The sequence below is a fragment of the Ranitomeya imitator genome, chromosome 3 (assembly GCF_032444005.1).
Source record: "Ranitomeya imitator isolate aRanImi1 chromosome 3, aRanImi1.pri, whole genome shotgun sequence".
NCBI lineage: Eukaryota > Metazoa > Chordata > Amphibia > Anura > Dendrobatidae > Ranitomeya > Ranitomeya imitator.
The window spans coordinates 57327592-57343768 of record NC_091284.1 but is presented as its reverse complement, the minus strand read 5'-3'; the positions used below and the strand labels follow the sequence as shown (position 1 = coordinate 57343768).

Genomic DNA, 16177 nt, shown 5'->3' with positions numbered 1-16177 from the left:
TGCTCCAGGAAGACATCCAGTCCACTCTTGAACCCCTCGACTGAGTTCGCCATCACCACCTCCTCAGGCAAGCAATTCCAGATTCTCACTGCCCTAACAGTAAAGAATCCTCTTCTATGTTGGTGGAAAAACCTTCTCTCCTCCAGATGCAAAGAATGCCCCCTTGTGCCCGTCACCTTCCTTGGTATAAACAGATCCTCAGCGAGATATTTGTATTGTCCCCTTATATACTTATACATGGTTATTAGATCGCCCCTCAGTCGTCTTTTTTCTAGACTAAATAATCCTAATTTCGCTAATCTATCTGGGTATTGTAGTTCTCCCATCCCCTTTATTAATTTTGTTGCCCTCCTTTGTACTCTCTCTAGTTCCATTATACCCTTCCAGAGCACCGGTGCCCAAAACTGGACACAGTACTCCATGTGCGGTCTAACTAGGGATTTGTACAGAGGCAGTATAATGCTCTCATCATGTGTATCCAGACCTCTTTTAATGCACCCCATAATCCTGTTTGCCTTGGCAGCTGCTGCCTGGCACTGGCTGCTCCAGGTAAGTTTATCATTAACTAGGATCCCCAAGTCCTTCTCCCTGTCAGATTTACCCAGTGGTTTCCCATTCAGTGTGTAATGGTGATATTGATTCCTTCTTCCCATGTGTATAACCTTACATTTATCATTGTTAAACCCCATCTGCCACCTTTCAGCCCAAGTTTCCAACTTATCCAGATCCATCTGTAGCAGAATACTATCTTCTCTTGTATTAACTGCTTTACATAGTTTTGTATCATCTGCAAATATCGATATTTTACTGTGTAAACCTTCTACCAGATCATTAATGAATATGTTGAAGAGAACAGGTCCCAATACTGACCCCTGCGGTACCCCACTGGTCACAGCGACCCAGTTAGTGACTATACCATTTATAACCACCCTCTGCTTTCTATCACTAAGCCAGTTACTAACCCATTTACACACAATTTCCCCCAGACCAAGCATTCTCATTTTGTGTACCAACCTCTTGTGCGGCACGGTATCAAACGCTTTGGAAAAATCGAGATATACCACGTCCAATGACTCACCGTGGTCTAGCCTATAGCTTACCTCTTCATAAAAACTGATTAGATTGGTTTGACAGGAGCGATTTCTCATAAACCCATGCTGATATGGAGTTAAACAGTTATTCTCATTGAGATAATCCAGAATAACATCCCTCAGAAACCCTTCAAATATTTTACCAACAATAGAGGTTAGACTTACTGGCCTATAATTTCCAGGTTCACTTTTAGAGCCCTTTTTGAATATTGGCACCACATTTGCTATGCACCAGTCCTGCGGAACAGACCCTGTCGCTATAGAGTCACTAAAAATAAGAAATAATGGTTTATCTATTACATTACTTAGTTCTCTTAGTACTCGTGGGTGTATGCCATCCGGACCCGGAGATTTATCTATTTTAATCTTATTTAGCCGGTTTCGCACCTCTTCTTGGGTTAGATTGGTGACCCTTAATATAGGGTTTTCATTGTTTCTTGGGATTTCACCTAGCATTTCAGTACAACCCCTGGCTTCTTCAGAGCCAGATGTCACAGACTAGTGTGAAGTAGCAAAGGATATAAGGTTCTTGTGGTGACAGTAAAAGGAGATGCAACGAAGACCAGATGGGGATGGTGAGGAGCGGAGGAGGCAGACAGGTGAGCGGTAAGGTGAATTTAAGAATTTTAGTATTTTAACCTTTTTCATGGCCCTTTGTGGTTCAGCATAATGGCAGTCAACCGTACATCATGTCGCTGAATAAATGTAGAAGCAAATTACAAAAAAATCATGTTTTGGTGAATGCGGATTTTTAAAAAAATTGTTGCATCTCTAGTATGCATGGATACAGTCCAGTGAAAATTATGATTTCATGCCCAGTGATCAAATTATTCATATACTTCATTAAATTGCAGCAGATGCATGTCACAACGCATATTGCTATAGTCATGTTATGAAAGCCAACTGGTCCTCTGTACGGCCTTGTACAGAGTTGTACAGAGATGTAATTACATCAATAGAAGACATCTCTAGACCTCAATTTTTGTTTTGAGTCTGTGACTTTCTATGAGATACGGTATAGAATGTAAATGCATGATGTCAAAGCAACATAAAATTAGAACCTACCCATACACACAATGAGCTGCGGACACGAGCCACTCGTTGTTGACCAACGATGCTCCACAGACTTGTCTTCCATTGAAATAAAGAGACACGATCCAAGGCCAGGCCCCGACTGCAGCATTCGTCCCACCTACTATTCTGGAAACATCCACTTGTCTTTTTCCACACCCTGAGGGAAAATCAGCTTGTATTTTAGTGTCTAGCTGTTTTAAAATAATATTAGTTATGTGTAAATAATCAATCATCATATGCCATAACACTAACATGAATTTATGCCTGTGAATAACATCAGTATTTATTATACATTCGAGTTTATTGTTCACAGCTAGTTTTAAGGTGTTGGTTGGTTGGTTGGTTGGTTGGTTGGTTGGTTGGTTGGTTGGAAAGAAGGAGGAGAACATGTCTATTATCTCTGTCTCTAATTTTTTTTAAGTAGCTTATAGCAGGCCAGCCAAGGTCAGTAAAGATTACCGGGGATCTCAGCATGTTTTTACTTGCAGGAGATAGCATATCACCCCTTTTACCGTGAAAGCAGGAAAGCATGTGGCACCTTCTACTGATGTGGCAGCAATCTCATAGTCACGTGACACCATGGGCCACTGTCGCTGCTTCAACTGAATGCAAAGAGATTAGTAAAGACAGGAGTGAAATGATATTTGGCTTCACTCTCTCTGTCTTTGGCCAAATCACAATACATCTGGAGGAAGTCAGTGCTGTAGCTCTCTCTCGGTTCCTCTGGATGTACGAGGGGATACCCCCCAAAAAAAGAATTACTTATTTACATTTTTTTATTCAAGACAATATTTTTAAAACATTAAGCCACTTCAAAATAGTGTCCATTAGATGATAATCACTATCCCCAATGGATTTTCAACTCTTCAAAACATTTTTAATATTCTTCTGACCTAATGCTGTTAGAAAGGTTGTCCACTATATTTTATAATGCCCCCATCAATTTAAACTCTGTAAATAAGTCTTCTTGTAAATACATGATGTTGCCATATGTGCTTCTGAGCAGTGCTATTGTTGACCACTCAGTCTGCATCACGTGACCCCACCTACAGCCGCTGATAACATTCACTGATGTCACGTCAAGTTCCAGAAGCCCTTCATACAGCCAGTCGTGACCCAGTCCCAGGCACCCTCTGATTGACTGGTCGGAATTTCACCACACGTCATATCCCAATATCCAACTATGGCTTTCCCTCTATCCTCTGCATTTAATGGCCACAAGTATATGCTGGATACAGTTAATCTGGGGGTGGTGCCCTCGACTGGGTCATAACTGGCTGAATGAAGGGATTTCGGAACTTGACGTGACATCAGTGATACAGACTGAACGGTCAGCAATAGCGCCGCTAAGAGGCACATATGGCAGCACTACGTATTTACAAAAAGACTTATTTACAAGGTTTAAATCAATGGGGGCATCATAAAATGTAGTGCACAACCTCTTTAAGTGCCTCCACAAATTTTTTTCTTAACCTCTTCTAGGTCCTTAAATTGCTTTCCCTTTAGATTTTTCTTCATTCTTGGGAATAAGAAGAAGTCGCAGGGGGTTTAGTCAGGCGAGTAAGGGGGATGACCCTGATTTTTAGGGGGGTACACCCTTATACAGTTAGGGCCAGAAATATTTGGACAGTGACACAATTTTCGCGAGTTGGGCTCTGCATGCCACCACATTGGATTTGAAATGAAACCTCTACAACAGAATTCAAGTGCAGATTGTAACGTTTAATTTGAAGGTTTGAACAAAAATATCTGATAGAAAATGTAGGAATTGTACACATTTCTTTACAAACACTCCACATTTTAGGAGGTCAAAAGTAATTGGACAAATAAACATAATCCAAACAAAATATTTTTATTTTCAATATTTTGTTGCAAATCCTTTGGAGGCAATCACTGCCTTAAGTCTGGAACCCATGGACATCACCAAACGCTGGGTTTCCTCCTTCTTAATGCTTTGCCAGGCCTTTACAGCCGCAGCCTTCAGGTCTTGCTTGTTTGTGGGTCTTTCCGTCTTAAGTCTGGATTTGAGCAAGTGAAATGCATGCTCAATTGGGTTTAGATCTGGAGATTGACTTGGCCATTGCAGAATGTTCCACTTTTTGGCACTCATGAACTCCTGGGTAGCTTTGGCTGTATGCTTGGGGTCATTGTCCATCTGTACTATGAAGCGCCGTCCAATCAACTTTGCAGCAATTGGCTGAATCTGGGCTGAAAGTATATCCCGGTACACTTCAGAATTCATCCGGCTACTCTTGTCTGCTCTTATGTCATCAATAAACACAAGTAACCCAGTGCCATTGAAAGCCATGCATGCCCATGCCATCACGTTGCCTCCACCATGTTTTACAGAGGATGTGGTGTGCCTTGGATCATGTGCCGTTCCCTTTCTTCTCCAAACTTTTTTCTTCCCATCATTCTGGTACAGGTTGATCTTTGTCTCATCTGTCCATAGAATACTTTTCCAGAACTGAGCTGGCTTCTTGAGGTTTTTTTTCTGCAAATTTAACTCTGGCCTGTCTATTTTTGGTATTGATGAATGGTTTGCATCTAGATGTGAACCCTTTGTATTTACTGTCATGGAGTCTTCTCTTTACTGTTGACTTAGAGACAGATACACCTACTTCACTGAGAGTGTTCTGGACTTCAGTTGATGTTGTGAACGGGTTCTTCTTCACCAAATTAAGTATGCGGCGATCATCCACCACTGTTGTCATCCGTGGACGCCCAGGCCTTTTTGAGTTCCCAAGCTCACCAGTCAATTCCTTTTTTCTCAGAATGTACCCAACTGTTGATTTTGCTACTCCAAGCATGTCTGCTATCTCTCTGATGGATTTTTTCTTTTTTTTCAGCCTCAGGATGTTCTGCTTCACCTCAATTGAGAGTTCCTTTGACCGCATGTTGTCTGCTCACAGCAACAGCTTCCAAATGCAAAACCACACACCTGGAATCCACCCCTGACCTTTTAACTACTTCATTGATTACAGGTTAATGAGGGAGACGCCTTCAGAGTTAATTGCAGCCCTTAGAGTCCATTGTCCAATTACTTTTGGTCCCTTGAAAAAGAGGACGCTATGCATTACAGAGCTATGATTCCTAAACCCTTTCTCCGATTTGGATGTGGAAACTATCATATTGCAGCTGGGAGTGTGCACTTTCAGCCCATATTATATATATAATTGTATTTCTGAACATGTTTTTGTAAACAGCTAAAATAACAAAACTTGTGTCACTGTCCAAATATTTCTGGCCCTAACTGTATGTGATTTAGCCATCGGGAAGGAGAGTGAAGCTGACTGACCACAGGGATTACGTGAAATTTTATTATTTCATTTATTTATTTTACTCACTTACACAGCGCCATTAATTCCACAGTGCTTTACAGGCATTATCATCACTCTCTCCATTGAAACTCACAATTTTGATTCCCTATCAGTATGTCTTTGGAGTGTGGAAGGAAATTGTAGAAGCCAGAAGAAACTCATGGGAACATGGGGAAAACATCCAAACTCCTTGCAGATGTTGTCATTTGGAGGGATTAATCCAGGATCCCAACGTTGCAAAGCTGCAGTGCTAACCACTTTGCCAACCTCAAACCCCATAAAAACATTATGAAATCCACCGGAGAGGCAGTGGTGACACTTCTGGAACAGTGCCAACACTGAAGGTGAGTATAAAGGTACCTTCACACTGAGCAACTTTTGAACGATAACGATAGCGATCCGTGACGTTGCAGCGTCCTGGATAGCGATCTCGTTGTGTTTGACATGCAGCAGCGATCAGGATCCTGCTGTGACATCGCTGGTTGGAGCTAGAAGCCCAGAACTTTATTTTGTCGCTGGATCTCCCGCTGTCATTGCTGGATTGGCGTGTGAGACGCCGATCCAGCGATGTGTTCACTTGTAACCAGGGTAAACATCGGGTTACTAAGCGCAGGGCCGCGCTTAGTAACCCGATATTTACCCTGGTTACCATTGTAAATGTAAAAAAAAAAAAAACTACATACTCACATTCCAGTGTCTGTCACATCCCTCGCCGTCAGCTTCCCGCACAGACTGTGAGCGCCGGCCGTAAAGCACAGCGGTGACGTCACCGCTGTGCTGTGCTTTACGGCCGGCGCTCACAGTCAGTGCGGGAAGCTGACGACGAGGGACGTGACAGACACCGGAATGTGAGTATGTAGTGTTTTTTTTTTTACATTTACAATGGTAAACAGGGTAAATATCAGGTTAATAAGCGTGGCCCTGCGCTTTGTAACCCGATGTTTACCCTGGTTACCCGGGGACTTCGGCATCGTTGGTCGCTGGAGAGCTGTCTGTGTGACAACTCTCCAGCGACCACACAATGACTTACCAATAGTGTTGAGCGATACCGTCCGATATTTGAAAGTATCGATATCGGATGGTATCGGCCGATATCCAAAAAATATCGGATATCGCCGATACTGATATCCGATACCAATACAAGTCAATGGGACACAAATATCGGAAGGTATCCTGTAATGGTTCCCAGGGTCTGAAGGAGCGGAAACTCTCCTTCAGGCCCTGGGATCCATATTCATGTGTAAAATAAAGAATAAAAATAAAAAATATTGCTATACTCACCCTCGGACGCGCCCTGGTTGTAATCGGGAGCCTTCCTTCCTAAGAATCAGCGCTTGAAGGACCTTTCGATGACGTCGCGGCTTGTGATTGGTTGCGGTAGCGTCATGTGACTGCTCACGCGACCAATCACAAGCCACGACGTCATCGAAGGTCCTTAACGCGCTCATTCTTAGGAATGAGCGCGTTAATGACTTTCGATGACGTCGCAGCTTGTGATTGGTCGCGTGAGCGGTCACATGACGCTACCGTGACCAATAACAAGCCGCGACGTCATCGAAAGGTCCTTCAAGCTCTCATTCTACCAAGGAAAGCATGGCAGTTGCAGCGGTGACAACCAGGGCGCGTCAGAGGGTAAGTATTTCAATATTTTTTATTTTTATTCTTTATTTTACACATAAATCTTACTCCCGATACCGATTCCCGATATCACAAAAATATCGGAACTCGGTATCGGAATTCCGATACCGCAAATATCGGCCGATACCCGATACTTGCGGTATCGGAATGCTCAACACTACTTACCAACGATCACGGCCAGGTCGTATCGCTGGTCGTGATCGTTGGTAAATCGTTTAGTGTAACGGTACCTTTAGTCTTATTATTCAAGGAGGAAGCAAAGTTGGTGATGGATGTGTACCTAATGTGCACAAACAAAAGTCCAAATATGCATGCAAAGTAAACATGTAGGTAACTAAGGCTGACCTCTGGGGTTGCATTCCAGGAAAATGATACTATGATTGAAGCAAGAGTCACTGTAATAGAAAAATAATAAGAACGTGTTACTATCCGCTCAGCGAATGAAGTGTCATTATTCTTCAGTTCAGTAAACATCTATTTATTCCTTGATGTTTTTCCACGTTTTATCATCCAATACAGCAAAAAGCGAATGTTTACCAAGTCACTCGTCTTGTGTTCAACCGCTTTGCTTAATGTGTTCTTCTTTTTTACTTCTTTTGTATTAAAATAAATCATAAAGACAAAATACAAGAAACTAGAGAACAGAAGAAAGACGCAAACAAGCAATTGAAGTACTTTAAAAACTCTGCACATTGATGTGATGATGTTCTGAAGCCACCGGGAATTACAGGAATTGGAAAAAATATTTTTTTTCTGTTGTGTTTCTGAAAACAGAATATAATATAAAATATGTAATTTACAGTATCTCCATGTCCTTAAGTAATAATTATTTTTTGGATTTGGCCTTTATTCTTCCTTCTTCCTTATTCTGAACAACCTCTGAATTTCCCAAAAAAATTATAAATTGCGGCATGTTGCATCAGATGGGGTCCCATGCACATCATTAAAGGCTCTAGGCAAACAGTTGTATGTCCACGAGCTCTTATACTCAACACATTATCTGATAGGTATGCCCAAATAATGATAGGTATCATTGAAGGCTGATCTTCTACTGTGTCCATAATTTTCACATTGGTGCTTAGAATATTGAATAGTAAATGTAGTGACTGAGATAAAAAAAATAAAATATAAAAAATGTACAAAAAAAAAGAAATTAAATATATTTAAAAGTACAACGCGTTTTGGCTTTCTCTAGCCTTCCTCAGCCAAAATGGGTTGTGTTTTTAGATACATTTTACTTCTTTCTTTGTATATTTTTGATATTTTTCTTTCCATTATCTACATTTGCTGCCATGGGAGCCCCCCCCGTACATGGTATCTTTACTCTCATTGTTCAGTGCCGAAGCGCCCTTGGAGAATTTTAAAACCACACAACAGGTTGGTTGCACCTACTGGATTCAGTTTATTTTAGGAGTTGTGCCTGAGAGATCACGACTCCATCACGTGAGCAATTTCACTATTTTTATATCTGGTTTTCATCTCTACAAATTCACGGTGCTCAGTAGCTCCTTTTTCTGTTCTTTCCCCCATGGGAATTCCACTATTTACTTACTTAGAATATTGAGCATTGTATTTTTTATAGAATTTAGTCCCCAGAACTTAATTACCAGAGGATTACATAGTAATATAGGTTGAAAAAAGACCTAAGTCCATCAAGTTCAACCTTTCTCCAACAGTTGTACATTTTTGTTACTAATTTAACTATAACCCGCAATGCTATGTGTATTGAGGAAATCATCCAGCCCTTGTATAAAAGCTGTTACAGTGTCTGCCATTACTATCTCCTGTGGTATGATTTTCCATATTCTGACTGCTCTAACTGCAAGGAACCCTTTACCATTTAGCTGTCGGAATCACCTTTCTTCCACCGGCAATGAGTGCCCCCTGGACCTAAGTATGGTCCATATAAAGAATAAGTCATGTGCCAGTCCCTTGAATTGACCACACATATATTTATACATGTAAACCAGATCTCCTCTGAGGCGTCTTTTTTCTAAGCTAAACAAGTCCAACTTTTCCAACCTTTCATCATCTGTGAGTCCTTCCATCCCTTGTAATAATCTAGTTGCCCGCTTTTGAACTGACTGTAATTTCTGAATATCCTTTTTAAAATGTGGGGCCCAAAACTGTTTCCCATTCTCAAAATGTGGACTATTTTTAATAGTTCTCGGAAAAAAGTGGCCTAAAGTGCGAATAGTGCCAAGTGTCAACATCTAAGGCCCACACTGACATGTAAGATAATTTGGAGCTTCTGAATTTCAAAAAGGACACTCAATGAAGCAAGAAACACTTCTCACAAACAGTAAACTCTTTGATACAGTTTTTATCATATGCCATGACCTAAAGGGCTGGTGGACACCTTTAATTTCATGAATCAGCCAAGTGTAAAGCCAGTTTGTTTCATCATCAGTGCCTCTATGAAGGACTTTGGTGGAAACATTACTGGTGCATGTGCAGATAAACCTTTTTCTGCTCATTTTCCTGATCCTTGTTCTGCACATGCCCTGAGTATATGACGATCAGTGCTTGTGTGAAACTTCAGCCAATTTTGTTGATCAATATATTGGGGACAGGGACAGCCATAAAAACTGTCAGGAAAAAAGTGCTCTATGTTTTCAAGGCTTCTTTAAGCATCTCATACTCTATGTAGAAATAGGAAGTCTCTTTTCGTTGCATTTATCATTCACCTCTTCAACTCCTGACCCAGCTGCTCCCTCCTCCCCCTGCCAGAGACATTTGCAGATACTCATGACTCATACAGGGAAAATTGACCTCCTGTTTCTACACAGAGCTTAGAATGATTCAGCTAGTCAGTTTTTAATTACATGAAGTCATAAACATAATAGAAAAGAGAAGAATTAACTGGGTAGAACAGCAAAATGAGCAATTGTGTGTACACAGTGCTATATAATATGATCACGGCAATATATTAGGATAACAATTTTGATGAGAGGACGAGGACTTCTATAAGTTTTATAACCATCTCCAAATTATTGGTGACAAACCAGATTCTGCTGTTCTGTAGACAATGTTTTGGAGCCTAAGTCAAGGTCTCCTCGTGATCAATTGCTCAGAGATTCTTCAACATGTTGTAAAAATCTCTTATTTCCAAAAATTAAGCACATCCGGTCAGTGTGCAGCTTATAGGCCAATCTTGCATTCAGGTAGTAAAAACCAACCAGTCTTATGAGCTGCTTTACGCTTCATATCTATCTCTACTTCATCTGTATGTAAGAATTTACTGATATTTCTTGCGAGACGCCTTCTGAAATGAAACGTTTTATTACATTGGCCACTAGAGATCAGTAGATCCTAAAGAATTGTCTGCGATATGGCTCGATACTAGAGCAGCTTACACAGAGGTTAAACTACAGCACAATGCAAAGCATGTATTGTATTCCCCCATGTATTGAAAATACTGCAATGTTATTGCAGAATAGAAAGTAAACGCAGAAGGCGAAAAGAAACAACAGTAATCAATAGGCTGTTCACACATTCACGAGAGTCTGTGCCAGGGGCTTCCCATTGTAACAAAAAACATATTAATTAAATGGGTTGAAGCCTAAATATACAACAACAGCCCTTATAACACTAAAACATTAATAATAATAATAATAATCATAAAATAAATAGCATAAAAGAGAGAAGATCTTCGACTACAGCTGAAATTTGTGTGACTTTGCAGCTTCTATGCATCGATAGTACAACTAAGTAGATTGAAGAATTTGCCATGTCTCAAGATAGTGTCTTCGGCAGCATTAGTCGGGGAATTTGATTCCGCTAACACAATTTGTTGTGTTAATCTCCTCCTTTTTCTCTCTTATCAGCACATAATTGAGCTAAATGGAAATAGCAGTACAGCTCCTAAACTTAATACACACATCATCTTAACAAAATCAATTTTTTGCAATAAACGGAGCACTTGCCTCTTTCTCGCCGAGGCCATGTGAAAGCCGTCGGATTTCAGTGAACAATAGCTTCTAAATCGAAATTCGACAAGTTTGTCACGCTGATCTAGATGGGCAGGTTTCCATGGAGACAGATAAAGCAACTATATCCCTATCTAGAGTACGTCTTCGTCTTTAAAAAAAAAAAAACGCTGATCCGTTGAACAAATGATAGATTAAATTACTAGAGGAGGAAAGATAAAAGGCTTCATGCTCAAGATTTTTCAACTCAGTAAGCTGATAATATAGTAAGTCATAAAAAAGTTTTATATTCTATCACATAGAACATGCATAGAGCAAATCTTATTTGGTTTTATTGGGCAGAGTTATAGTCGGAGAATACAGAGTTTTAAAGGTCTTAAATATATATAAAAAATATATAAAAAATATACAAAAAAACAGAATATTTTTTATAAACAATGAAAATGACAAAATGATGAAACGTTGGGACATCAGGCACAATCCGGTGATAATGCAACTCAATGGGAAAAAACGGATCTTGCGGGAAAAAAACGGATCAGTTTTTTTGAAAATTCGCCTGCTTGTGCCTGATGTGGAAAAGCTGATGTGTGAAAGTAGCCTTACATGGTAAAAGAGACTTCCAGCTCATGTATAAAAAATAGAGTGATCCAGATTAGGGCATATGCGGGGACATCACTGAGAAGAGGAGCAGAATGGCTCTGAATCCCATAGAGAGCAACAATAAGTGAGTATATTACTACACTCAGACTACATGCACCTATACACACAATAAAAAATATAGATGGGATTGTTTTTTAATGATGTGCATGGGGTGCCAAAGCTAGCGGGTCTGGCCCAATCCTATGGAACAGCTACTGTAGCGCAAAGTACTGACAAAGGTAATGCTGATTATGACAGAACCTTATTGAAACCTTATTTATGTGCACGTATAAATCAAAGCAGTCACCCACTCATACATGATGGGTGTGTAAATAAATGTGTATCAGTATTTTACTGCTGCCTCAATATAGTTTTATGGCTTCTGAGTGTTGTAATTCTAGATATTTGTATCAGTAAGTTTGGACTCGTTCTGAATATTTATATTTGATCTCAATTCCTTACGCTGCACATGACATCATGGCTACATATCAAATCCACAGACAGGATAGAAGTGCAGTGCACGGGTCTAGAATATGTTACTGCGTAAGCCGCAGTCAATTGTCGACACCTGGCTGTGAATTATGCTAATTAAATCATGCAGAGGAAGGGGAACTAGGGAAAAATCACAGCACCAATGGGACTTCAAGAATTTCTGAAGGCAATGTTGTTTGATCCTGTCAATGAAATAATAATTAAATGTTACTATGAAATGGCAGGAATTTATAAAAGATTAAGCCATTTTTCCGCACATAGAGGATTCGTTTTTTCTATGAAATGGACATTTTTGACAAGAGTTTGTAATTTCCTATAAATATTATTCATCGGGATACACCTTTAGGATGTAACTGAGATTAATCACGGCATTCACACAGCTGTCCACAGCTGAGATCTCAGAAAGAGGAAACTAGGGTTATGTGCAGGCGGAAGGTTTTAAAAATGGTCAAAAACTATGAATTTCTTTTTTTTACCCAAATCTGCTTTCGGAATTTTTTTGGAGGAGTTTTTCATTCCCTAAAGCTTTTCCCGCTTTTAAAAATGACTATTTTTCGAGCAGAAGATACTTCAGGAAACTCTCCTTTTCTCTGGAGTTTCGTACACTTGAAACATCTTCTGCGAGCGTTTCTGGTCATTCATTGAGTGTTTTCTTCCAGAATTTTTTGTGCATTTTTTGATCTCCACGAAGAAATGAAGAAAACTCAAGGATATTTTTCCAGTGGAAGTGTTGTAATAACACGCCAAGAAATACCCAGGTGTTCGCATTGCCTTGTAGTGGAAATGACCTGGAGAATAAACATGTTACTTTTTTAAAATGCTTGGCGGTTTCTGAAAGTCTGAGCGTTGCAGTTTTCAGTCCAGCTGGGTGTATGGGCTGTAAGGCTGTGTTCCCATTATGAGTGTTTGTTGATTTTTTTACACTGCATATTTTTTTTATGCAAGTAATTTATTTTACTTAATGAGTACAGAAATAAAATATTAAAAAAGGTTGATTGTGAGAAAGTAGCCTCACTGAAAACACTTGGACTATTTCATTCTACATATAGATGGACTCATAAAATATCCATCTTAACCCCTTCATGACCTTGGGATTTTTCGTTTTTCCGTGTTCGTTTTTCACTCCTCTCCTTCCCAGAGCCATAACTTTTTTATTTTTCTGTCAATTTGGCCATTTGAGGGCTTATTATTTGTGGGACGAGTTGTACTTTTGAAAGACATCATTGGTTTTAGCATGTCGTGTACTAGAAAACGGGAAAAAAATTCCAAGTGCGGTGAAATTGCAAAAAAAGTGCAATCCCACACTTGTTTTTTGTTTGGCTTTTTTGCTAGCTTCACTAAATGCTAAAACTGACCCGCGATTATGATTCTCCAGGTCAGTACGAGTTCATAGATACCTAACATGACTAGTTTATTTTTTACCTAAGTTGGGAAAAAAAATTCCAAACTTTGCTAAAAAATAAATAATTGTGCCATTTTCCGATACTCGTAGCGTCTCCATTATTCATGATCTGGGATCGGTTGAGGGCTTATTTTTTGCGTGCCAAGATGACGTTTTTAATGATAGCATTTTGGTGCAGATATGTTCTTTTGATCGCCCGTTATTGCATTTTAATGCAATGTCGCAGCGACCAAAAAAACGTAATTCTGGCGTTTCACATTTTTTTCTCGCTACGCCGTTTAGTGATCAGATTAATGCTTTTTTTTAATTGATAGATCGGGCGATTCTGAGCGCGGCAATATCAAATATGTGTAGATTTGATTTTTTTTTATTCATTTATTTTGATTGGGGCGAAAGGGGGGTGATTTAAACTTTTATATTTTTTTTATTTTTTTCACATTTCTTTTTACTTTTTTTTTACTTTTGCCATGCTTCAATAGCCTCCATGGGAGGCTAGAAGCAGGCATAGCACGATCGGCTCTGCTACATAGCAGCGATCATCAGATCGCTGCTATGTAGCAGAATTGCAGGTGTGCTGTGAGCGCCGACCACAAGGTGGCGCTCACAGCTGCCGGGGATCAGTAACCATAGAGGTCTCAAGGACCTCTATGGTTACTATTCTGAAGCATCGCCGACCTCCGATCATGTGAAGGGGGTCAGCGATGCGATCATTTCCGGCCGCCCGGCCGGAAGTGGTAGTCAAATGCCGCTGTCTGCATTTGACAGCGGCATTTAACTAGTTAATAGGTGCGGGCAGATCGCGATTCTGCCCGCGCCTATTATGGGCACATGTCAGCTGTTCAAAACAGCTGACATGTCCCGGCTTTGGTGCGGGCTCACCGCGGAGCCCTGCATCAAAGCAGGGGATCTGACCTCGGACGTACTGTCCCGTCCGAGGTCAGAAAGGGGTTAATGTCACTATACAGCCACTCTGACCTAGATTTTTAAAATAACTACACCAGCCTCCTCAGGTATAAGGTAGGTATTTAATAATGTATGCTGTTTGCATTATGAAATATACTGATTGACCACTGTAAGACTACATGCCACATGATAGGTTTTTCAAGCAGAAGACGATTCAAGAAAAGAACAGCGTTGTTTTTCCTGAAGTGTCATTTTAGGTCTTCTTTTCTTTTGCCTTTAGCGACAGATTTGTGTTTTTTTTTCCTACTAGTATGTTTAAAATAGTGAGCGGCTTTCAAGCAGAAGATGCCTGAAGAATGGTCAGGTCACTTTTTTGGAAAAATATAAGGAATCTGTCATTAGGTTTTTGCTATGTCATCTGAAGACGACATGTTGTATGGGTTAAAACACAGATTTCTGTGATGCCTCTCTTATTTACATGTGTGCGGTTGTTTATTTGCAGTAATTGTTTTAGCACCAGTAGCTTATCATGGCTGGGTGACAGCAGTGCGTGCGTGGTTGTCTGACTCCACCGCCTCTTGTGATAAGCTGCTCACTGTCTATAGACATTGCATATAGACAACCTGGTGTAGACAGGGGAAGATACATGATTGTATTCATGATCTCTGTCCCTACATTATGCTGCTCTCAGATGAGGTAGCAAAAGCCTGCTGACAGATTCCCTTTAAAAGAAGCTGAAAAGACTGAACATACACAAAGCAAGTCGTCTTTACATTGCAGTGCAGATGCTCATCCATTTCAGTGTTTCTTTAGCGTATTTTCAGTCGGATAAACAGAATGAAGTGAGGATAGAGTAGGTGTCTAGTTACATGCTTGAGATGAGGAAATCTATGCAAGTTGAATTAAATCCTTCTTTTTGAGAATACTGATTTTTGTAACATAGTAACATAGTAACATAGTTAGTAAGGCCGAAAAAAGACATTTGTCCGTCCAGTTCAGCCTATATTCCATCATAATAAATCCCCAGATCTACGTCCTTCTACAGAACCTAATAATTGTATGATACAATATTGTTCTGCTCCAGGAAGACATCCAGGCCTCTCTTGAACCCCTCGACTGAGTTCGCCATCACCACCTCCTCAGGCAAGCAATTCCAGATTCTCACTGCCCTAACAGTAAAGAATCCTCTTCTATGTTGGTGGAAAAACCTTCTCTCCTCCAGACGCAAAGAATGCCCCCTTGTGCCCGTCACCTTCCTTGGTATAAACAGATCCTCAGCGAGATATTTGTATTGTCCCCTTATATACTTATACATGGTTATTAGATCGCCCCTCAGTTGTCTTTTTTCTAGACTAAACAATCCTAATTTCGCTAATCTATCTGGGTATTGTAGTTCTCTCATCCCCTTTATTAATTTTGTTGCCCTCCTTTGTACTCTCACTAGTTCCATTATATCCTTCCTGAGCACCGGTGTCCAAAACTGGACACAGTACTCCATGTGTGGTCTAACTAGGTGTGGCACCCCTAGGGGTATTTGCCACAAAAATAGTTACTGACAGTAAGTACAAATACTAAAATAGCAAGACTGCACTACCACCTCCGGCCAGAAGGGGGAGCTCCAGAGACTCCCCTTGATCCATTCTGGTCTGAGAGAAGAAATGGCAGTTGGGCTAAGGAGCTGATAGTGAG

At 40.3% G+C, this 16177-nt stretch overlaps 1 protein-coding gene across 1 annotated transcript in view; it reads right to left on the bottom strand.

Annotated features, from left to right (window-relative positions):
- Positions 1 to 16177, bottom strand: part of TMPRSS15 (transmembrane serine protease 15) — a 459995-nt gene that overhangs the window by 18008 nt on the left and 425810 nt on the right. The window contains exons 20-21 of the mRNA XM_069760884.1: positions 7469 to 7518; positions 2157 to 2322 (exon numbers count right to left, since the gene is read on the bottom strand). Of these exons, the coding sequence (XP_069616985.1) occupies positions 2157 to 2322; positions 7469 to 7518 (216 nt within the window). The remainder of the gene's footprint in view (positions 1 to 2156; positions 2323 to 7468; positions 7519 to 16177) is intronic.